At 48.2% G+C, this 21362-nt stretch overlaps 11 protein-coding genes across 11 annotated transcripts; 6 read left to right on the forward strand and 5 right to left on the reverse strand.

Moving 5' to 3' along the window:
* Nucleotides 1-764: 764 nt before the first annotated feature.
* Nucleotides 765-2280, reverse strand: PCYT2 (Ethanolamine-phosphate cytidylyltransferase; the record flags this gene model as incomplete). Its single annotated transcript, XM_031151293.1, has 4 exons — nt 765-1115; nt 1163-1934; nt 1993-2110; nt 2172-2280. 4 exons carry the CDS (start codon nt 2278-2280, stop codon nt 765-767), a joined length of 1350 nt encoding a protein of 449 aa, XP_031003147.1.
* A 626-nt stretch (nt 2281-2906) lies between these two features.
* LHYA1_G006355 (uncharacterized protein) lies at nt 2907-4309 on the forward strand (the record flags this gene model as incomplete). Its single annotated transcript, XM_031151294.1, has 2 exons — nt 2907-3523; nt 3574-4309. The coding sequence occupies 2 exons, from the start codon at nt 2907-2909 to the stop codon at nt 4307-4309; spliced, it is 1353 nt and encodes a 450-aa protein (XP_031003148.1).
* A 303-nt stretch (nt 4310-4612) lies between these two features.
* LHYA1_G006356 (uncharacterized protein) lies at nt 4613-5170 on the forward strand (the record flags this gene model as incomplete). The annotated part of the gene is made up of 2 exons (XM_031151295.1): nt 4613-4698; nt 4836-5170. Exons 1-2 carry the CDS (start codon nt 4680-4682, stop codon nt 5168-5170), a joined length of 354 nt encoding a protein of 117 aa, XP_031003145.1. The 5' UTR covers nt 4613-4679.
* Nucleotides 5171-5519: 349 nt separating this feature from the next.
* GLE2_0 (Nucleoporin) lies at nt 5520-6699 on the forward strand (the record flags this gene model as incomplete). The annotated part of the gene is made up of 3 exons (XM_031151296.1): nt 5520-5777; nt 5831-6294; nt 6342-6699. The coding sequence occupies 3 exons, from the start codon at nt 5520-5522 to the stop codon at nt 6697-6699; spliced, it is 1080 nt and encodes a 359-aa protein (XP_031003146.1).
* A 342-nt stretch (nt 6700-7041) lies between these two features.
* Nucleotides 7042-9092, reverse strand: kex1 (Pheromone-processing carboxypeptidase; the record flags this gene model as incomplete). The annotated part of the gene is made up of 3 exons (XM_031151297.1): nt 7042-8442; nt 8493-8824; nt 8876-9092. The coding sequence occupies 3 exons, from the start codon at nt 9090-9092 to the stop codon at nt 7042-7044; spliced, it is 1950 nt and encodes a 649-aa protein (XP_031003149.1).
* A 1603-nt stretch (nt 9093-10695) lies between these two features.
* Nucleotides 10696-11463, reverse strand: SFM1 (Protein arginine N-methyltransferase; the record flags this gene model as incomplete). Its single annotated transcript, XM_031151298.1, has 4 exons — nt 10696-10752; nt 10806-10924; nt 10975-11085; nt 11133-11463. 4 exons carry the CDS (start codon nt 11461-11463, stop codon nt 10696-10698), a joined length of 618 nt encoding a protein of 205 aa, XP_031003150.1.
* Nucleotides 11464-12404: 941 nt separating this feature from the next.
* Nucleotides 12405-12940, forward strand: mug134 (mRNA stability protein; the record flags this gene model as incomplete). The annotated part of the gene is made up of 2 exons (XM_031151299.1): nt 12405-12440; nt 12515-12940. 2 exons carry the CDS (start codon nt 12405-12407, stop codon nt 12938-12940), a joined length of 462 nt encoding a protein of 153 aa, XP_031003140.1.
* A 340-nt stretch (nt 12941-13280) lies between these two features.
* Nucleotides 13281-14333, reverse strand: C27H6.8 (UPF0160 protein; the record flags this gene model as incomplete). The annotated part of the gene is made up of 1 exon (XM_031151300.1): nt 13281-14333. One exon carries the CDS (start codon nt 14331-14333, stop codon nt 13281-13283), a length of 1053 nt encoding a protein of 350 aa, XP_031003139.1.
* A 773-nt stretch (nt 14334-15106) lies between these two features.
* On the forward strand, nt 15107-16532 carry LHYA1_G006362 (Uncharacterized protein; the record flags this gene model as incomplete). The annotated part of the gene is made up of 2 exons (XM_031151301.1): nt 15107-15228; nt 15344-16532. 2 exons carry the CDS (start codon nt 15107-15109, stop codon nt 16530-16532), a joined length of 1311 nt encoding a protein of 436 aa, XP_031003138.1.
* Nucleotides 16533-17743: 1211 nt separating this feature from the next.
* Nucleotides 17744-18533, forward strand: LHYA1_G006363 (uncharacterized protein; the record flags this gene model as incomplete). The annotated part of the gene is made up of 2 exons (XM_031151302.1): nt 17744-17935; nt 17985-18533. 2 exons carry the CDS (start codon nt 17744-17746, stop codon nt 18531-18533), a joined length of 741 nt encoding a protein of 246 aa, XP_031003137.1.
* Nucleotides 18534-19601: 1068 nt separating this feature from the next.
* LHYA1_G006364 (Granaticin polyketide synthase putative ketoacyl reductase) lies at nt 19602-21028 on the reverse strand (the record flags this gene model as incomplete). Its single annotated transcript, XM_031151303.1, has 7 exons — nt 19602-19627; nt 19686-19764; nt 19815-19877; nt 19956-20077; nt 20170-20455; nt 20654-20795; nt 20979-21028. The coding sequence occupies 7 exons, from the start codon at nt 21026-21028 to the stop codon at nt 19602-19604; spliced, it is 768 nt and encodes a 255-aa protein (XP_031003136.1).
* Nucleotides 21029-21362: the final 334 nt, after the last annotated feature.

The following is a 21362-nucleotide window of genomic DNA, read 5'->3' on the forward strand; positions in this document are numbered from 1 at the left end:
TTAGGGAAAGCTCCACTTTAAAGATTTCACACACACTTTTATCTCTTACATCGTCTTTATCTAGGACCGGCGGTCCCACCATTTTTTCACCCGAACGGCGGGGAAACGGGGTGGCGCCAATAACGAGGCACATAGACGTCCTGTCAGACAGAGCTGGATTTAGTCCTCAACACGCCCGATATCGCCGGTCAAAGACATGTACAGTAAAGGGCGTTAGTTTCCACTCCAGAATCCAGGATTTGTCGTTGATTCTAAAGAGGCATGCTCAGACCGCTATGGCTTTCCGCAAAACGAGATAGGATGGGATTCATTCCGTCCCTAAAAGTACCTGCTTTAAGACGACGGTAGCCGACGACATCCGCCACTTGCCTACTAAAGAACCAGACATTGATATTGCATTGATTGGTTGGTCTATGAGAATTTGCGAGGTTCTATTATCAGGTACCTAAGGGTCCCCTCTTCCATAAGACCCCCGAAATGGTCTGAAAGGCCCTAGAGCTCTAAGTGATTGAATAGCTCGTCTCGTCTAAAGTCCAAGGCTTCTTCTTTCTTACCTGAACTACAAGTAGGACTTGACATTATCTCATTAGCCTCGTACTATGATGTTAGGCTTTCGTTCGATTGTGGTAACTCTATGTTTAACGACTTTAATTTCGCTCAATTATCATTCATCGCTATTTATTGGGTATTCCTCGTGGTGTTGAACGCCGAAGATAATGTACACACAGGTTCTAGGACGTAGCCTCTTCCATCTATCCCCATCCTTATGATGTGGCTCTGTTTTCCTTCAACTTTTGCTCTTCTTCTAATTTTTCTCTTGTCCGTTGAGCATCTTCCCCAATTCCCTTTACTCCTTTGACACGTTGTCTCTCCTCATACATGTCGCGACTCTTCATAATTCTTTGCACAATCTGGCCGGCGTTGACGCTGGCGAAGTCATGCATACCGATTTCTTTATAGATGCCCATATCCTTAGGTACAATATAGGGATCATATGTAAGCGGCATGAAGCTTGTCGGCCCGTGGTATACTGCATCCGGGGTACCCCAAGGGGTGGAAGTGAGATAAGCACGGGTTGGTGTGAATGGAGCTCCGAATATTACGGAATTGATATACTGTAGACCATTAGACGATCGATTCACTAAGAAATCAGGCTGCTTACCTTGCATTGCAGAACGCATAGACCTCGCTCATAGATGTTCATGATTGGATAATTGACCCCTTTCCAGTGATTAATTACCTCGTCCTCATGAACCCCAGCAACAACGAATGCCGGTCCATAATCCGCGCCTTTCCCAGTTCGCTCCTGGATGGCTTCTTTACTGTACCATCCTTCATCCTGACCAATCTTTTCTTCGGCCTTGATCACTTGGCGGAGAAACTCGATATGGCCAGAAGAGAAGAGATCAAATCCGCCATCGACATAGACAACACGCTGACCTGGTTTTGGTTTTGAGCCTTGGCAGAGGGAGCTGAATACGCCTTTCTCTTCAACTGTATGGTTTTCTCTTGCCTCCACAGAGGCCGACCAATTCCAAATGCTGGCGCCAGGATGAAGACCAGTCTGATCCGTGGCATAGAGTCGCATTCTCTCAGCCATCGCCGCTCCTTCCGCTTTCTTGTCTTCTGCTGTCCCTGAGCCTTCGTTTCCGGCTAATAGGCTGGTTAACGATTTGATGAAATGAGTACGAGTGCAAAGCAGCATCCTTCCAACAAGATCCGTTGTGGAAATACTAGGCGTTCGCTTGACAACCTTGAAGCGCCCAGCAGCCTTCACATAACGATAGCAATCCTCTCCACTGCTATCAGATGTAATATCATCTCCATGAACCACATACTTGCAGCCGTAATGAGAAATCCACGGTAAGGATGTAACGTACGGCGCATACGGCACCGATTGTGTGACCCATCGACACGCATCAACCGCGGCGATTCTTGAAGAAGAGAATCAGCGACTTTGTCCGGGAGTTGGCGTTTCTTGTTTTTGTTTACCGTTCTTCCAAAGTCATGACCGTAGGTCCTTTATTCTCCAGGATCGCCTCATCGGAATGTATACCGACGAACAGCTCTGTACCCAACTGCCGAGCTTGCAGCATGGCACCGGCATGTCCTTGGATTATAATCAGTACCGGGGGGTTTCAGAAGGATTTTGAAGGATTAGAGCAACGAACCATGGTGGAAGAAGTCCCAGCATCCATCAACCCATATTCTTCCTTCTAGTATTTCCGCAGCGGGCTCTCCGGGAGGGTTGTCATTCTCTAATATTTTGTTGGTAGCCATGGCGCAGAGGATGAAGTGTTTGAAGATCTTTAGATGTTGTTGCACCTCAAAAGGTGGCGGTATTTATCGATGAACGAGGGGTAGCTAATCAACCAATCAAAATGTAGTTGAACTGTGTGGACTGCGAGTACCTTCCAGGCCAGGCACCCTGAGTTTCGCATTGGCTTCATCACGACGCAGCTATTGACAGAGTTCATAATTATAGTATAGGATTATCACTGCCGTAGCACTGTTAATGAACATGTAGACTATATATGGCCATGGTTGCCTACCCGCCACTTCCTCCTTATGTTTTTCATTAATTGTACAGTACTGTACTGCACGCTCCTTGTGCTCCTACCAGCCCAGCCCAGCTGTCCAGCTCAATTGCACGAAACCAAGCGCTTGCCCATGCATTGGGTGTGATGGCCCTGAAATGAGATTCCTTTTACGGTATTGAATCTAGACCAAAACTCAGTTCAGGCGCTGATTCTTCCTTCTTCTTCCTCTTTTGAGATTCAAAAATCAAATCGATTTATATATTTGCGCAAACGCTGGTACAACGAAGAATTGCAGTTGGGGTTGAATAAAGCACGGTAACGAGTTAGTGGGGGTTATCGTATCGTTACCCCTGAATCCTTGCCGACATGCAGCGCAGCGCGACCTCCACACATGGAGGTGGGCTATTTTCAAAGTTTGGGGGCACCAAGACACCAACTTCCACGAGGCCGACCACGAGTAGCGAATCGACTGACACGCATCTCGAGTCGACAAGCAGTTACCCAACGTCACGGACGAGTACATTTGGGCGGGCAACGTCTTCTTCGTCCCACTCAAAGTCTCAGCGAAGTCGGAACAACTCCATTTCTAGAATCGCAGTCCCCAGTCTCTCCCCAGAAAAACGCGCCCATTCTGCCACACGTTATACAGATTCCAGTCCCTTACCGGTCCGCGTGCCCAGTCGCCAGGATACAGAATCCTTGCCGAAGTCTGCGGAAAGCTTCAGACAGAGAGCTGCAGGTGCGGAAGCTGTGCCAGCTGCGCCGTCACGCCCTGCTTCGGTGGCAGAGTCCTTTACATCTACGACTCCATATTCGAACATGCTAGTCAGAGGATCTACAAACCCAGCTATGGGGTACAATGGCCCAATGCCAATTACCACGCCTTTGGCGCCCCAGAGCCCGACATTAGAGAATATCACATATCAGCATATCCAGGAGACGAGTTCGAAGAGAATATCTACTTTAGATTATTTGAGGAAAGCGTATGAATCCCCTTCAAGCCTGTGTTGTCCATATACTCACAGTTGCTTAGACACGAAGGAAGAGTATACTGGTTCAATACATTATTATTCAACAAACCAGATCTGCAACGAATGCCATACTTTGATACCCGGAAACTCGCCCGGCGCGCGACTAATTATCTCCTACTAGGTCTCTCTATCCCGACAGTAGTCGATCTCAGTTCCCAAACCGCAATAGAATTCCTAAGAACCTTAAATGCCCTTCTCTCCGAATTCGAATCATATCAGCAAATACACCCTTCGGACGGATCGACATCGACATCTTTATCGCGGCGCGGCTTTCCACAAATGTTCAAGAGGGCAACTACGAGTGGAAATAAGGGACGAAGGACGAGTTCTGCGGCGGAAATAGGGCTTCCGATGGGCAACGATTCAGCTGGAATGAAATCGGCCAATGGAGGTGGTGGAGGAGAAGGCGGAAGTTTTCCTATGGGCGAGACGGAGCTTCTCCCAGGAGAGGAGTACACATACCTTTTAACCCCATCATTACCATTCGATCCGGATTTCTACGAAACGTTTGCGACGCTGTGCGATGTCCTGATCGATTGCTATACGAAGCTTATGAGCCTGGTGGCTTCACCCAAGGAGTGCAGCCCGGTTGTAGCCGAAATGTTTACCAAGGCTGATGCTAGAGTGAGGAAGATTATTGTACAGGGAGTGGTGAAAGAGTTTGAGGACAGCAGCAGGGCTGGTGTAAAAAGCGAGGTTGCTGGGGTGGGGAAAGTAGTTTTGGGCGGCTTGATGTAAGGATTTGGTTACCATGATGAATGGCGTTGCGTGGAAGACGGTTATGGCGATATGATTTATGGCATGAAATGAAGGATCAATAGAACGCCTATAGACAGCTTTGTATTTGCATATAAGATGCTCACAGCTATATTTATAAATTTAATCGGCTCTCAGCCCTAGCTTGAGCCACATAACCAACATAAAGAGAAAGATTTGCTCATCAGATACCATAACGCATATGAGGTCAACATACGTGGCAACCGCTTTTTACACGGGCCACATTCAGTGCTTGACTCTATTGGTAATCATCACTTGAAACAGACTGGAGTCCAGCTCCTTCGACAGAGCTTCTGAGACGGCATGCCTTGGACGTGACAGGTATCTTTCCATGAAGAAAGACCCAGAGTGTTTGTCCCGATCCTCAACAAACATCCCCCGCTTTCCTATAAGCTATAGACCCAAAGAAAAAAGTATGGTGAGCTTCCTCGCATCAAGAATAAGCCCCATCGAGTTACCCCTTGCACCACTTGCATGGCATGAGAAGGCAATCGCATAACTATCGATCTCGACGAAAAAACCTCCACTGACCAGAACATCCCCGCCACGCCAAGAACAGTCCAGACACCTTCCGCAATCTCACATCCTCTAGTCCCAAAGAACATCGCACGAGAAGCTCGGACTCATATCTTCGTCCATGCGGTCTTCTCAGTTCAGAACAAAGGTCCTAAGATCAACAAGAAGGCGGTGCAAACGGTGAAAGGATGGAGGAAGGGACGAGAAATTGGTAGAGGAGAAGGCCGCAGTGCTTCTGTGGCGGCGCGTTTCCGCAATCCTTCTGAAAGAAGGCTGTCCGGGGACTTTCTCCCAAAGCATGAGTAGCCATTGCTAGCTGAGATATTCCGAGGAATTTCTCTGTTTGTGTGCTTCGAATGCGATTCTTTGAGCGAGGAAGTTGAGGAAGGAAAGAGGAAGCTTCACGAATTTTTTTTGGAACTTGAGGTGCTTTTCCCCTTAGCGTCTACGCATTGGGCATAATACAGCCCGTGCATAGCAACCAATCATAGCCGCAAGCGGTCGTCGCGGAGGCGCGAAACTTCAACTTCTCTAAGACGTTGCCTGAAATAAAGAGAGCTTCCCAAGCAGGACAAACCCCCTTTCCTCGTCTCCAAAGCTGCCCAGCACCACCGCTTTCTGCAGCAAGTTCTTCCCTGTACATCAAACCCTCAAAATGTCAGGACTCTTCGGAAGCCAGAGCAGCACTGCGAGTCAAGCAAATACTCTGGGAGATCTTTCTAAAGACGTAGCTCTTAACCAGCCACCAAGTGACAGCGTATCCGACCTCGCCTTCTCGCCGCGCAGCGAGCATCTGGCTGTAGCTTCGTGGGATAATAAGGTCCGGATCTACGAGATTACGCAGAATGGAGGAAGTGAGGGGAAGGCTGTTATTGACCATGAGGGCCCGGTGTTGAGTTGTCACTGGTCTAGTGTAGGTGAACAGCCATGAAGTAGGAGCAAGCCAAATCACTAACATATCTCTAGGATGGTAAGCAAGTCGTTGGAGCAGGAGCCGACAAAGCTGCCCGATTGCTTGACCTGGGATCTGGAGCGAGCGTTTCACAACAAGTCGCTGCGCACGACCAACCTATTCGATCCGTACGGTTCTTCGATGCCCCAAACTCGAACGCGCAAATGATTGTTACGGGATCTTGGGATAAGACTATCAAGTATTGGGATTTGCGCTCGTCGACTGCGGTCGCTACCGTGCAATGCCAGGAGCGAGTCTATACCCTGGATGTGCAGAAGAACCTGTTGGTTGTTGGCACTGCGGACCGCTATATCAACGTTATTAACTTGAGTGAGCCGACGAAGTTTTATAAGACTTTGCAGAGCCCATTGAAGTGGCAGACCAGAGTTGTTAGCTGCTTTCCAGACGCCAGTGGTTTCGCTGTAGGAAGTATCGAGGGTCGATGTGCAATCCAATATGTTGAAGACAAGGACGCCAGGTAAGACTTAAATCCCCCAGATTAAAAATAATTACTAACTAGAATAGCTCCAATTTCTCCTTTAAATGTCACCGCGACCCCCCATCTAACAACATGACGAACGTTTACTCCGTCAACGCCATCTCTTTCCACCCCGTCCACGGCACCTTCAGCACCGCCGGCTCAGACGGTACATTCCACTTCTGGGACGGAGTAGCCAAGCACAGGCTAAAGGGCTACCCAACCGTCGGCGGCACCATCTCAGCAACCGCGTTTAACAACACCGGTGGCATCTTTGCGTATGCTGTCAGTTACGATTGGAGTAAAGGCTATGCCGCCAACACCCCGCAATATCCGAACAAGATCATGATGCACCCTGTAACACCTGAAGAGTGCAAGCCTAGACCGAGTGTGAAGAAGCGGTAGAGTGGGCGGGGTTTGGTTTGGGGTTCTTGGGATAAAAAAAAAGTTTATGAGGGGACGAAGGACGAACAGGAATGTCCTGTGTATCAACTGCTAGCTTCTTATTTTGCATCAAGGGTGGAAATTATGGCATATGGGGATGAATGAATCCAAGGCGTTAAGGATGACATTTTGCAGCGACGAATACCACAGCAGAACTGAGATAGGAATGAAGACCATAGTCAACCTCAAAAATGGATTTATGACAGAATAATAGTGCATTTATTGTTTCTTGTGAAGTAAGTCTTGCTCCTTGTGCCAAAACGCCCACGCCGTCGCGCCCTTGAAATGCTACATGAATTATACCTACTGGATCAGCTCGCCCTCTTCCTGTTTGCCCTTCCCATTAACATTGCCATTTCCAGGCTTCTCCACTTCTTCATCGTCACTGGCGCTGCCCACGCTGTACCGCTCCTGCTCCATGTCTTCCGTTGGAGTCCTAACATGCAACTCATCCAACTCGCTCTCATCGAAATCCGCCGCTTCAATATCCCTATTACCTCGTTTATTCCTGAAATTCTCCAAACCCATACCACTTTCTCCCCTGCCAGTGCCGAGCGACATTGGTGTGTCCCCTCCGAAGATACCTGCATAGCCAGCTCGCGCTCGACGGTCCTTCCAGACGTAGTATCCCCATACTGCGGCGGCAATTATGACGATAACAAGCACAATTTCTCCGGACTTGTAGTAGGCTGACCATTTCGCCGCTGCAAGCTTCTCCTTCTCAGCTGCCTCGGCGGTGGTGCTATTCGGGTGGCCTCCAACTGACGTCTCGAGTCCCTTCTCCCCATCAATGCGACTGTCTGTCGGGATCCCTCCGATACTTGCGATGTCGACCTGCATGAACCTATCTAGCATGTCCCTCGTTCGTCTGGCATAGTCGAATGGAACCATATGGGAAGAGTTGTAGAACAAAACGTAAGTTAGATTTCGCGCTTCTTGATAGAATCCTGCTGGCTCGCCGTCGAATTCCCAGTCGCGGCGGGGAGCCCACGTACCGGGTGAAATCTCGAACCCCTTGCCTCCATTCCACTGCATGTTACTGATCAATTCCTCGGTTCCGATATGATTGCAAATGAAATCATCAGCCCCAGAAAATAAGAGTGTTGGCACCTCAGCAATGAGATCGGGTAAGAGTTGAATAGAAGGCTTGGAGTTGCTGGCTCGGAAAGCACTGCCGACTCCACCATTACACTCAGTCCACCCAGTCCGCTTTCCAGGGTCGATATGTAGGGCATCCAAGACATCTTTCCGACGAAGATAAGGTGTAACATTGTCCAAGTCCGGAGGCCAGTTCATTCCACAGCTAGGATAGCTATCCTTCAACTTGATGTCATACATATTGATACACTGCATCTTGCCGTCCGATCCCTTCACCTGGGTATCTCTTAGGATATCCTGAAGGACCTGCTCGCACTGGTTGTTGTCCACATGATCCTTTCCACCGGGCTCTTCCAATGCTTTCAAACATATTGCTTGTTGAGATTCAATTCTCTTGGCTGTATCGCTGTCGCGCTCGATCAGTCCTCGTTCGTAGGCGAAGGAAAGGTAAGCCTTGTATTGTTCCTCTGGTGATATCCATCCATTGCCAATCAGCATTCCCTTAAGTTGCCATGGGTGTGCCGCTCCTGCTTTGTTTCTGTCGAGTATCGCCTTTGCAATATAAGGAATATGTTGGCCAGCATACGACTCTCCAGCTAGATAGAGCTATAGCCTGTTAGTGTGAGACTCAAGAGCAGCTTATAGAAGATGCTTACATCATCGTGCTCATATTCTGGGAAGAGCTCGAACCACTTTTCGAGAAATTTAACAAACTGGTTTGCCATCTCCGGTAGCTCATGAACGTAACTGTCTGTATCCACGAAACTGAAGCCCGTTCCCACAGGGTTGTCTACGAACATGATGTTTGCGAATTCATCCCAAGAGCCATCATTGTATTCCAGTTTTGGGCCCTTCGATTCATCTCCAACACGGTAGGGTCCGATTTCCATTAGCGCACCATCTTCCGAACTGCATCCAGGTCCACCATTCAACCATATAACTGTCCTTTGTTTGTTTCCGATGTGTCGGTTCTGCCAATGCCAAAAGACTAAAACAATATCAGAGAAGGGCAAAATTGTAATATTGAAGGGAGACTTACACATGTTCCCATGGTGCTCTGGGGTGACTTCTATATGCCCTGCGTGCATCTTCAGGAGGGGCTCAGGAGCCCCAGGTAAACTGTGTACGAAATAATCTGCTTGCGACTTCTCTGCATGGCTGACAGACGACAATATCGATAGAAGTCCCCATATCTTCAAAGCATTAGAACCTACGCTCCAGCGTAGCCGCTCTGGAGGGGAGGCAAAGAATCGCATCGTAGATGGCGATTCAGAGAAGGCGAGGTGAGGAAGTAATGGTGAAGGTAGCTCGAGGCTCGCCGTTGCTGCCCATGTAAGAAATGTGGATGTTAAGGCGAAGTGGCTGATGTGTCTTCGGCACTGGTTTCAACACGCGGCCTACCTCAGTCAAGCGGGGGTTCTGCTCAGCCCGCAGTATCCAAAACGGGAGGTATTGTAGGCAGCGAGGATTCGAAGTTTATTGTGTACTCAAGACGGCGGATCTCTGGACGTCTCGGGGGTGCACATTGTTGGATTGATAAAAATGATTGTAAATTTAGAAGCTTCCCATTGTCTCCTCTTGGATGTTATATCCAGACCTCTTTGTCCAATCATGATCCCGACCCATAACTTGAGACCGACACCGACGCATGCTTGGCATCTTCTCCGCGTCCTATTTAAAGCGACAGCAATCTCCCACTTACAGCCAAATTTAGACCGCGATGCCGTGTCAAAAAACAGCTTGCTTCTCATAATGTTGCAGAACAGAGTACTAAACAGATTCTTGAGTCGCCTACAGACATTTTCTGAAGCTTAAGCAGTCTCGGCCTAAAAAGGCCAAACCCATTAAATCTTACTACTGTACCTGGTTCATCTATTTGCGTCTGCTTTGTGTATTTCTCCGTTCCCATCAAGATTCGGTGGTTATATAGTACGGGCTAGTTGTTAATTCGATGGCAACCCCATTATATCTCCTTGACAAATTCTTCGACCAATATCCTTGCTATTCACCAGATCAACTATACTCTTTGTCCTCAGAAATCCGCTCTGTACGGTTAGCGGGCATTTGACATCAAAATCTGATACCTAGACTATCTAGAGGGACTTGATATGAATCCGGGATCCAGAGCTAAGACTGATGCAAGCTATCCAAGAAGACTAGAGCGAACATACCTACCTCTCTTCGTCGAGGGGACAAACAGTATGGTCTAAAGCTATATTTCCTTGTATGAGATGGTTTACCAGACTGCTACTCTCGGCGACTCACAAGCAATATCCAGAGACTGGATCTTAGCCGTCAAGCTTGAAGATGGATAGATACCCTGAATCCGGTTTGCAAAGATGCTGGATGTAGCTCCAAAGATACATTTCGTTACTGCTATGTACTTATGCAGGGCAGTAACGTGCAAGAACATTGGAACATAAGCGAGATCAATTGGTAAGGCTTTTATTATTTGGAAACCGTGCGGGGAGTCGGAAAGAATAAGAAACCTACATGAAGAAGCTGATCTTGAAGTCAAGATGATAAAACACAGCAGAATGCACTAATTGTATGATATGCCCTTCAATTAGGTTATGATGCTCGTATCAGCATCTGCAAAAGCCACGATACTCTCCGCTCGTCCTTGTATATAACCCTTCAGTTTTGGCAAGTAACCACTTATAAACTCTGCTTTTCTATGTAAAAATTTCATTCCTTGCAGCAAGTTCCGCTTACCGCAAAAAACTATATTGGCTGTTGGGGCACGATAACTGGCAGGAGTAGTACAACTAGCTATGGTCTTGCTTAGCACTGCATACTAGTAGTACAGAGTTCGACCCTGCAGCATGCAGCATATCAACCCATGCTTCCAGAAATCTACTAAAATAAATCCCCGAATCCCTTCTCCGAATCTTTCTTGATCAAGTCAACCATGCCCTGTTCTGAGTTAGTCTGGGGGTATCTCTGTGGTGACGCTACACCGGACTTACCTCTGGCATTATTGGCTCTCCGTTGCTGCCTTTTACATATCGAAATGGCATCTCGGTACTTTCGTTTTTGTTGATACGTAGTTCCGGGTAGTCGACGTAAGATATCTTTTCGAGTGGCACTATATCAAATACATAAGAAGGAACAACTTGTTGAGATAGGTTTACTTACCCTTCTCTTGTACAATGATCCTCGTTACTCTTACTGCAGTATCAGTAGTCATCTGTTTTGGGCCCAGACGACGACCTGCAAAACCTTTCTTTCGCAACTCAGAGGTTCTATCTGGTAAAAGTAAGTATCCCGTGGATCGGCACTGTTCAGATACATACCTCTGGGTGGATCATCCCCTAGAATACCACCAAATAAAAATACATCAAATGCCGAGCCATCTTCCGGACTCAACTCCTTTGTTGCCGATGGATCAAGCAAGCAAACGCGAGACTTGTCTTGTACGTAGAGCACTTCAACACTTTGGCCATCTGCCGTGAAACCCGGTGCAGCTTTCAGTGTGGCTGGTAACTCGAGAGATGGGGGAACTGAAGACAAGCAGAACTTTGCACCTGCTTCGTGAGACTCTCTGGCAATTGTGAGATACTCTAGCTCGGACCATGGACCTAGTTCGTCGTCAAGATGCTCCACAATGTAAGTTTTGGACGCCATTGGATTGGTTTAATGGCGGTACCAGCTGCAGATAGATTCGGTACAGCCCAAGTTCAGCAGTAAGAGTGAGTGTGTTCTGATACTGCGGCGAATCAGGTAGCGTGCCCGAAGAGCCGTATAAACAGAGTTTGGCTTCCTGCGGGGTAGATGTCTTGCAACACAGTCCTGGCGAGCTTGTATGGTTCGACAGAGACTTGCCTTTTGAAGCTTCAAGGGTTGACGGAATGAACCCTTAGACAAGCGCTTTCTGGTCTTGTGATGGTGTATGGCCAATGATTTTGCTCGTTCAGATAATCTTTGCGTATCTGGGACTTGTGTAAGCTGCAGCCCTTGAAAGTGGAAAAGGAAAATTGGGATACATACCTAGGTACTGTATGATAAATTGTGAAATACGTACGTCAAGCGTGATGTATCAATCTGACGAAATAATAAATAAATTTGCTGCCAAAAATTATGTGAAAAGATGAAATTCGTCAAGAAAGCTACCCCTCCGAGCCCTCATAGCTTGCCTTGCTTTGATTTTTTTAGCCGAGACATCTTTACAGTATCACTCCCCTCTCCTCTCCTCGACTTCGACTCCACATTTTAGACGTCGAGCCATAACGATATTCCTCTATTTCCTTCCCGAATTATTCAATTTGAAGCACCGATTTTAGCTGGATCATTGACTGGACTCTCCGCGGCGAATAAGAACTATCCAAGCCCACCTCACCACCGCTTTGTTCTTAGAACTGCTATTATCGACTGGGGTGCAAGGATCTCAAGAAATTCAAGGCCCGGCAACGCAGAGCATAAACATTCTTGAGTCACGATATCGAGGTTCTCCAGAAAACAAAAACACGTCCACCCCACCTCACCTAGAGACATCCTTTCTACAACCTTCCTAAACACCACAAAACACCGCAAAACATCCCTAAACACGAACCCCGCACATCATCAAGATGAACCCCCACCAAAAGAACAAGGTCGACATCAACGTAAGCAATCCACCTCTACGATATTCCCATGCTCTGCCTTACATTGAAGCACACTACTAACACATCTGCTACAGTCGCTCTCCCCAGACGAGCAACGCCTCTTCCGCCTCTACGGCAAGCTCCCCTCCAAATCCGACCACCTGGCCAAGCACCTCAAAGAGCGCAAATACTTCGACTCTGGCGACTACGCCCTCTCCAAAGCCGGCAAAGCCAGCTCCGTCGACACCGGCAGCGTCGGCTCCCAGCACCCCCTCCCCGAAAACATCCCACACCTGTCATCGCCCGGCGTAGGCAGTGCCAACCAGGGCGGCAGCGGCAATGGCAATGTCCACCCCCACTCTGGCAGCACGGCTGGTCTGCAGAGCGGCAGTCCGGTCAAGGAGAGCAGCTTCTTGAACAGGGAGACTAGTGTGGATGAGATGGATGATAAGAGGGCTGGTGAGAGGGCAGATAACATCAGTCCGCCTCCTGCGAAGGAAGGTATTCCGATTAGAAGATAGGCTGTTGTTACATGCAGGTCATGGAGGCTTATGTTGTCTGGAGGAGTATGGTGATCTTACGAATGATGGTTGACTTGGCGTTTTGAGGATTTTGACACGGTTTTTGGGGATAGGGCTTTTACTGTGCATACTTGCTCTTCTGACGGCTGTGAATCCGTAGGCTATACAATGCCACAAAATCAAGAGATTGAGTTCTTATGCGGCTCTTTCAGGAAGTTTGATTGTTCTAGCTAGCTAGCTGAGTAGTAAAAGAGATTCAGTCATAACATATGCCCTCGTGCGATTTTCGTAGCTTTTCCAATCCCCAACGCCTGCAATGCTTCTAATCTTCATGGTGAGTTCAGAGATCTAATGCCTTGATAGCCATTGCTATAGCACCATCAAATGTCTTGTTTCCACCAATAAACCCTGCAGCATGCACAAAGACTCCTCCACTGACTCCCGACTTTTCACTTAATTCCTCATCCCTGAATCCCCTCCAAGCTTCTGGCAACGGCTTTCTGCTTTCAAACGAGTCCTTGCTAACAGGAACAGCTTGTATTCTCCATTTGGCATCCAGCGTCGGCTTCTCTGGATATAAAACGTAGAGAACCTTAGCATCACCACCCTCTTGCTCTTCCAAAGTGTACAGATGATCCTTCCATGGCACAGATTGGCCATCAAATACCAAAACCCGTCCCTTTGCGTCATACTCTAAGCGCTTCGCATACGCCTTATGCACAATATCTCTCGCCGGAAGCCATGCCTTAGTATAATAATCCAGATCCCGCGAAAACTCCTCTCCCATCCTCGCACTCGCAACCAAGAACTTCTCATCCTCAGCCTGCTGTGCCTGAACCGGGTCAGAAGGCGTAGGATCGTTCCAGTTAGGGTTCAATCGCGAGACCATGGCGCCTAATGAGAATCCTCCATCGCTGAACTTCTTTTCTAGCCCGGCGGCTGCGATGCCTTTGGGGTCGTAGGCTGAGATACCGTTGTCGTGTGCGTCTAGTGCTTCGATGAAGCTTTCGTAGATCTTGCCGTAGATAACGTTTACTTCTTCTGCATCTTCTGAGACACCTAGATGTTGTGCAATGATAGCTTTGCCAAAGTGCATGTAGACCAAGCCAGCGGAAGAGAGCTTGGTTGGGCGGCTGGGAAATGTGGTCGTGAAGGTCCGCTGGTGATGGTCATATCTGTTTGTTGCAGCATTGTACTCTCCACCAACATCTACGACGGTATGGCAGGTTGAAAGGAGAGCTGGGTCTCTTGTGCGGATCAGTTGAGAGGAGTTGTAGGTTGGTAGGAGGCGTAACATGTAGACGGCGAGGGCTTCATCGGCGTGGAAATGGCCATTGTGAGTACCGATGCTGACGGGGGATGTCTTGAGTCTCTTTGCTGCGGTTTCTGCCATGGTGAAGATTGTCCTGCGATACATACACAGACTTTGGGCTTCTGTTTGGTGGGGTCAAGGTCGGAAGATGTAAAGAAACTTGGGGGCTACAACCCACTTTAGCGCCTTTTACGCCTGCAACTAGTCCATTTTTACGCGCTGGGAGAAGGAAAATCGAAAATACCTCCTCTCGCCTGTTTACAATAGTACGAGTATGAGCTGGCCTTTTCCATTAATCTATTCACCGCTGATTGCCATTGTCTTTGCAAGCCCTTTAAATGGAGCCTACAGTCCTTGTCTTTTGCTACCAACAGGCTGTGCTACTAAATCGTAAATTTGGGCCCTCCCTCCTACGAGTAGAGGCCTAGTCAAATATCAAATCTAAGATCTACGATAGATGCGAAATCCTTGCCAACTCCTGCATTCATCAAGGCACCGCACCTGCACCCAGCAGAATACTGTGCAGCAAAATCTTATCGAGAAAAGTCACCACCAGGAACTTTTAAACCCTTTTGCCAAACCCGTGGTCCTATTCTCCGCCAACTGACGCGATAAAGACTAAGATAGCCCCGTGGCCCAGATAAGAGACATCACGGTGTGGGATTTAAGATTGATTCACGAGAGGCAGAGGCAGCAAGGCTTGACTGGGGACATACCGGTATACAGGACAACAACTCGAGCTCAAGATCAACTGCTAGAGACCGACCTAACGCCCTTCAAAGAAAATCAAGGCTGTATTTCGCCAACACTGAGCTGGGCGAGCTTTACAGCCCGCTGCGGCGCCAACAGTGCTGATGTGGTTCTTTCGAGTTCTCTCCTCCGCTGTATTCCTCCTCACAATCATCCTCTCGATACCTATAGCCTTCGATGTCGGCGGACGAGATTGTGGGCTGGCTTTTTCTTTGAGTTTATTCTAGTAAGGAAGCATCTCCATTTGCCGCCCTTCTAACTACGCCTCGCTCTCTGAACAAAACTAAGAGCAGGGCGGTTTTACTGCTTTTTCTGGAGATCACCGCTAATCTAGACCACAGCTTCTATTTCTTCTTTTCTGCGCTCAAGCTAGCGACTCCGAAAGAGTCAAGGATACGATGGGCGCTGATACAACTTATCAGCATGGCGCAGTGGATTCTGTTACCGGGGCTATTAATATGGAGCATGAATAGGTTTGCAGTTGATGCGAATGCCAGTGGAGACTGGGCTGCAAGGACATTCGACCACAAAAGGGCGCAAGATACCAGCTTCAAGGAGTGGATATTCGGCTCAGGAGGGCTCCTTGAAGCGATGACGGTTGGAACTTGGGACGTCATGCTGAGATACTCGACACCACTTTTTCAACTTGCAGAAGGATTCTGCAGTCTGCTTGTGATACAAGCCGCGGGGCAAATTACAAGATGGCTTGTCAACCGTGGACGTAGCAGCGATACCTGGATGATTGGGTTGCTGGTATTGTCTGCCTCGATTATATCTAGTTCAGTCTATTTCCTCTGGAGAATCACCAAATTCCCAGAGATATCAAACGTGGATGCTATCCTCATAGGAGTCACTATCACCTGTGCGGTGTTCCTCTGTGGGTGGGGTATTGGCAGTGGTAGGGGAAATCCCGTTGAGAGCTCAATGCTCTTTGCCTATGTGGTATTATGCATATACCAGATTTTTACCGACTACCTGCGACCTTCGAATGAGACACCACCTCCACCCGCTCAACCGGAATTTCCTCCATTCCCGCCTATTATCATGGCCTCATACTCGACCTTGGTCTACGTACTGTCAACACTACCTTCAGCAGTACACTCGGGGCTTACCTTCTTCTATGCAGCATTCCAGACTATCACCCCGTCTGTTATCATTTCCCTAGCCTACCGAATATTTGTGTTCTACGCCGCTACACGAATCATTCCAGCCGTGAGAGAATCTGGAGCTCGAGCTTTGTCTGAAGAGCCTAATCTCGATGACAGTGATGGGGAGGGTAAAATTCTAGGACTTCTAAGTTGGTTTAGCCCAAGTATCCTCGTGGCGGTTTACACGAGTCTCTTGATGCAGCACTTTGCTACAGCAGAGGGGAATGGTACCGAATGGTGGACTATGCAAGGGGGCGATGCTGGGGGAAATATCTGGAGATGGATAAATGTAGCTGCGACCATGGCCTTGTATGCCTTGGAGCTGTACCTTGGGAAAGAGGATATGGAAGGATCCCTCACAGGGCACTGGAAGACCGACTGAAGCATTTGAGAAAGGTCTCATTTGTAAGGCCTTGGAAGCATGGGGCCAAGAAAGCTAAAGATCAAGAAAAGAGATCTAGATAAAGTAAAGAGGAGAAGGATATGTGGGTGGATTTGTCGAGGATTTCTACTATGACAAAATGGGAAGCGAAAGTCTGAATGGGTGTAAGGCATTTTGTTGCACTTGGCGGCGTTTGGGACGAGGAAGTCTTCGTAAGCTGTACATACACGGTACTTTGGGCCTGGATGAGCTCAGTTCGTGCATCGAAGCTTGACTTTAGTTGAGGATAGATACCCCCTTTGAGACTCACACCACCCTACACTTAATACACGTTACAAACGGTTTTCGTAATTGGGCTGATGTTCCATGTGAGATGTGGTTTCTTTACATGTAGCCACCACTGGGACGTACGACGCCTGCATAGGTCTAATGTCGAAGTGGTCTGCTCGAAACGGAGAGGCAGAGAGGCAGATGGCATTTTGATGCCACATTCGGTTTGTAACTCTTGTTGCGAGTTGAAAAGGGAATAAAAGGAGCCAGCAAGAACAGTAGGCAGCAGATCGGCATTGGTGTCTGATCATCAAAGCAGGATTGATAAGTACAGTAAGAAGATCAGTCCTAGGTACCGTACCGTATGAATATATCTTGAAGAAACGAGTAATAATCGGCTCTTATTAATCATCCCTACAGCCAATGATATATTTGTTTCTACTTCTAGTCCACCGCACGGCTTCCTCCAGTCTTGTTGACTCGTGGGAGTCGTGGGGGAGTTCCCACAGTGGAGCACACTACGGGTAGTAAAGCGACACTAAGAAGCTACCCCCTGTCTGACATCCTCAACGAGTGCATCTGCAGCACATCGTATCATCGCCAATCCGTCCTCCCTCCATTCAACAATTCATGACCGCCTTTTGGGGGGTTGCGTGTCGTGTCAAAGCTTCAATACAATTTATCCATATTAGGTACTCTGTAACCTTCTCCCCATCCCCCCTTTCCGTCATCTATATATCCGGGTCCATCCTCTTTCTTGTGTCCTCCTTCCTTTTGTGATTTTGATACTGTCCCTCCGCGTGTCCAACCAACCTGCAATCGCACCAATCTCTCTCTCTTATCTCAACAACACCATCTCCAGCTCCAGCTCCATCTCCAGCTCCAGCTCCATCTCCATCTCCAGCCCCAACCTCAATTCCATCTCCAAGCACAAGCACATTATGTCAAGAGTCACTCCACCAGTCAACAAATTCGCCCAAAGCGTTCGAAGAATCAGCTCCACGGCAAATGCTGCCCGCCCTTCAGGTCTTCTTGATTCCCGGGCCAGAAATGTATACCTTCCCCGCCCCAAAAGCGACTTGAAAGATGAGTGCATGAGGCGTCAATTGAAGACCAGCGGCAGCAAATCAGAGGTAATTACAACTCCAAGCATTGAGATGCATTTCTAACGCATATCAACAGCTTGTTGAACGCCTTGCAACATCAGACCTCATCAACACCCATAACTTCCACACACTGCCCAGCGGTCCCCGCCGGCCTACCACACCTCCCACCCCCCAACTCTACAAACCCATTCCCCTAATGCAAGGATTCCGCAGCTCAGCCCCAAAGCTCACAGTCCTTGACCCCTCAGCAGTCGATTACTTGATCTTGCCCAATCCCCCGGCGCCTCCTCCATCAAACCCGTTCTCCAGACTCCGCGTCCCACTACTCCCAGACAACTACAATCCCGACAGAAGTGCTCAGTCAGGCAACGCAGTAGAGACGTTAGATGAAGCTGTCCCGCGTCCAGAAATTAGTATCATAGCTAGCCATCCCGAGAACGTGGCGCCTGCTACTATTAGCGAGGTTGTGGGGAATGATGGGTTGGATGTTGATATCGGGGAGTTGACGACCGCTGCTTTTGGCGCGAAGGAGGAGAAAGAGTCGGGGGTCTTGAGGGAGTTGTGGAATGGGTTCGTCGATGATGTGCTTGGTTCCAAGGGGGGTTCGAGTAAAGTTGCTGTTTAGTGTGACTTGATGTTTGTGTTTTCTTTATCGAGCGATAAAATATTTGGATCTGTGATTCATACTTTGGAGAGTTGTTCTTTGTGCTTGCTTTTGTTGTTGGGGGCTACTTGGTAGCTTTGCAGGGATTCATGACGCCGATGCTGGCTTTCTTAAGGCGTTCTACTTCTTGTCCCTTTGATGGCTCAGATTGAACTTTTACGTATTCCTATTAATCGAAAAACCTCAATGGCACATGACATCACGTGGATTTACGAAGACGTATAGTACATATTTCATTTGAGATGCATACTACACTCTAAAGTCACTTATTGTCACGTCACATTGGTAAACCAACCGAGCACTCAGTCGAGAAACCAAGTGGTAGAGCAACGAGTATCTCGTATTACCTGCCTAGTAAGACAAACCCATGCGATAACACCATCCGCTCAGCATCGACGCACAAGAGGACCATATCCTACACGTCTCGGGGGACTCATGGGAGACCGGAGAGCGAGTCCAGCACCAACACCACTGGCCTATCTGGCAGTACCTGCGGCGCCAACGGCACCGCACCAAGCCCAACTCCCCTCACAGCCATCGCAGAATGCACTTTCATCTTCCTACTCAGCAAATGGCCTATCCCACTGAGCCGCATTCCCCTCAAACCCATTACCCGCATCCATACGCTTCAGGTAACACCGTCCCATGCCCTCAGCCAGCAGCACATCCGTCACGAAATGCGAGCCCCTTTACAAACATATCCATACATACCCATCGCGCTATCGCTGCGCTCCGGGCATGGTGTTTGTGTTGGTGGTGGTTGCTAATTAGATAGGTAGGTTTTGATTGAGCAATGGACAAGGGAATGTAGGAGAACTTTTATACAAGATTTCTGGACTTGATTCGAGGTGTCGAGTCCACTTAATAGCCAATCATTACCACCATCCATCGAGGCGGATAAACAGAAGTTATTCCTAGTCTTTTATTTGGAATTCTTTATTTACCGTTGCGAGCAATAGGGTATCATCATTAGCTTCGAAGTTGTCTACGGGGGTAAAAGACAACTGCTGAAGACCTCAATAGCTACATCTAAGCATTCTGTCCTAGACCTGAATCTGTAATACGAGTTAGTACTTGCTCTCCATCAATTCATTGGGATGTATATCAACATACCAACCTGGATTTTCTGTCCCGTCATTGAAGAGTTCTTCGCAATATCCACGAATGCTTGAGCACAATCCTCTAAATCCGTCTATGCACCCGTTAATATTCACATGCTACAGAATAAGGACTTCAACTCACATCCTTCTTCAACCAAGACTTCTCTCTCAAATCCTCGACACGCTTCGGGTCATACTTCGTTCCCTAAACCCAGCCACATCACATTAATTACCATTCTGAACTCCGAACTCCACGAACAGAACAGAACAGAAGTATACATACCCATTCGGTAGCCAACCACCCAGGCAACACAGCATTAACCCTGACCTTCGGACCCTCGGTGCTAGCCAAACACCTCATCAAATGCAGCTGCGCAGCTTTCGTAACACTATAAGCTACACGTCCTCAAAACTACCAGTCAGCATTAATTTTCTTCCAGTAACCATCATCACTTCCCCAACCCCTCAAGAGATTATAAGGAAAGCCAAGCACATACGCATCGAACTCCCCCCCGCCGTAACCCCCGCAATACTACTCGTGATAACAAAAACGCCTCCCTCAGGATTCCCCTTGAACGTCGGCGCCGCCTCGCGCATGAGGAAGAACTGCGCCTTCACGTTGACGGCGTGGCAAAGATCCCAGTCTTGAGCGGTGGGCACGGTGAGGTCGGAGAACGTGGAGAAGCGCGTGTAGCCTGCGTTGGAGATTATGATATCTAGGCCTGAGAGTTGGGCGATTGTGGTGCGGACGACGGAGATGCAGTCTGTTTCGATGCCCATGTCCTTCTTTCATGTTAGCTGAGAGAGAGAGAGAGATGTTTAGGTTTGTGGTTGTATTGACTTTAGCATAAATATGATATGATGTGATATGGTTTTATAAGTAGTAGAGATTTGGAGAATCTTGATGCGGTTTGGGGATAGGAGTAAGGTATGAAAAAGGGAAAGAGGGAAAGAATTGGACGGATATGAAAGTAAACATACCCCTTTAACAAGCACGGCCTTCCCACCAAACCTCCTCACCTTCTCCGCTACCTCTTTTGCCCGATCTTCACTCGCATTATAGTTGACCGCAACATTGCACCCCTCAGCTGCGAATTTCAAGCATATGAGTTCACCTAGACCACTGGTTGCAGCTACTATTAGCGTTTGTATTAATTGACTGGTGTAATAGGGGTAAGGTAGGCCTGGTACGCAAGGTATATCTCGTCCTCTGAGAGCTACTTGGCGAAATGCGGGGTAAATGGATTGGGGGCGGGACTCTTGCACTTCTGGGCAGCTTAAGGGGGAAAGATGTGGAGATACTGACCGTGATCCACCTGTGACGAGCACGTTTCGGCCTTTGAGTGAGTAGGGCATTGCCGGATATTATTACTATCGTGAGGGTTTAGGGAAGAGGTGGGAATAGGAACAGGAACAGAAATGGGGAAAGTGGGGAGAAGTTTATTGACTGGGGTGGTACAACTCCAAGCCGCCAAGTCCGAGTGACACGGGACGCTGTGTTGGATCTGAACTTTGGAGTCGGATTACTGTTCCGAGTTATCGCTGGGTCGATGATACTGTAAATGGGGCGAGTGGTTCTGCTAATGGTATTGGAGAGTGGCTAGGTCTGTTTTTGGGGTTTTGTAGTTTACGATGGTCTTTAGAAGTTGCAAGTTGCAGTATCTCACCTCGGTGTTTGTACATACAAGGT

The sequence above is a fragment of the Lachnellula hyalina genome, assembly GCF_007821495.1.
Source record: "Lachnellula hyalina strain CBS 185.66 chromosome Unknown contig00134, whole genome shotgun sequence".
In the NCBI taxonomy this organism is placed as follows: Eukaryota; Fungi; Ascomycota; class Leotiomycetes; order Helotiales; family Lachnaceae; genus Lachnellula; species Lachnellula hyalina.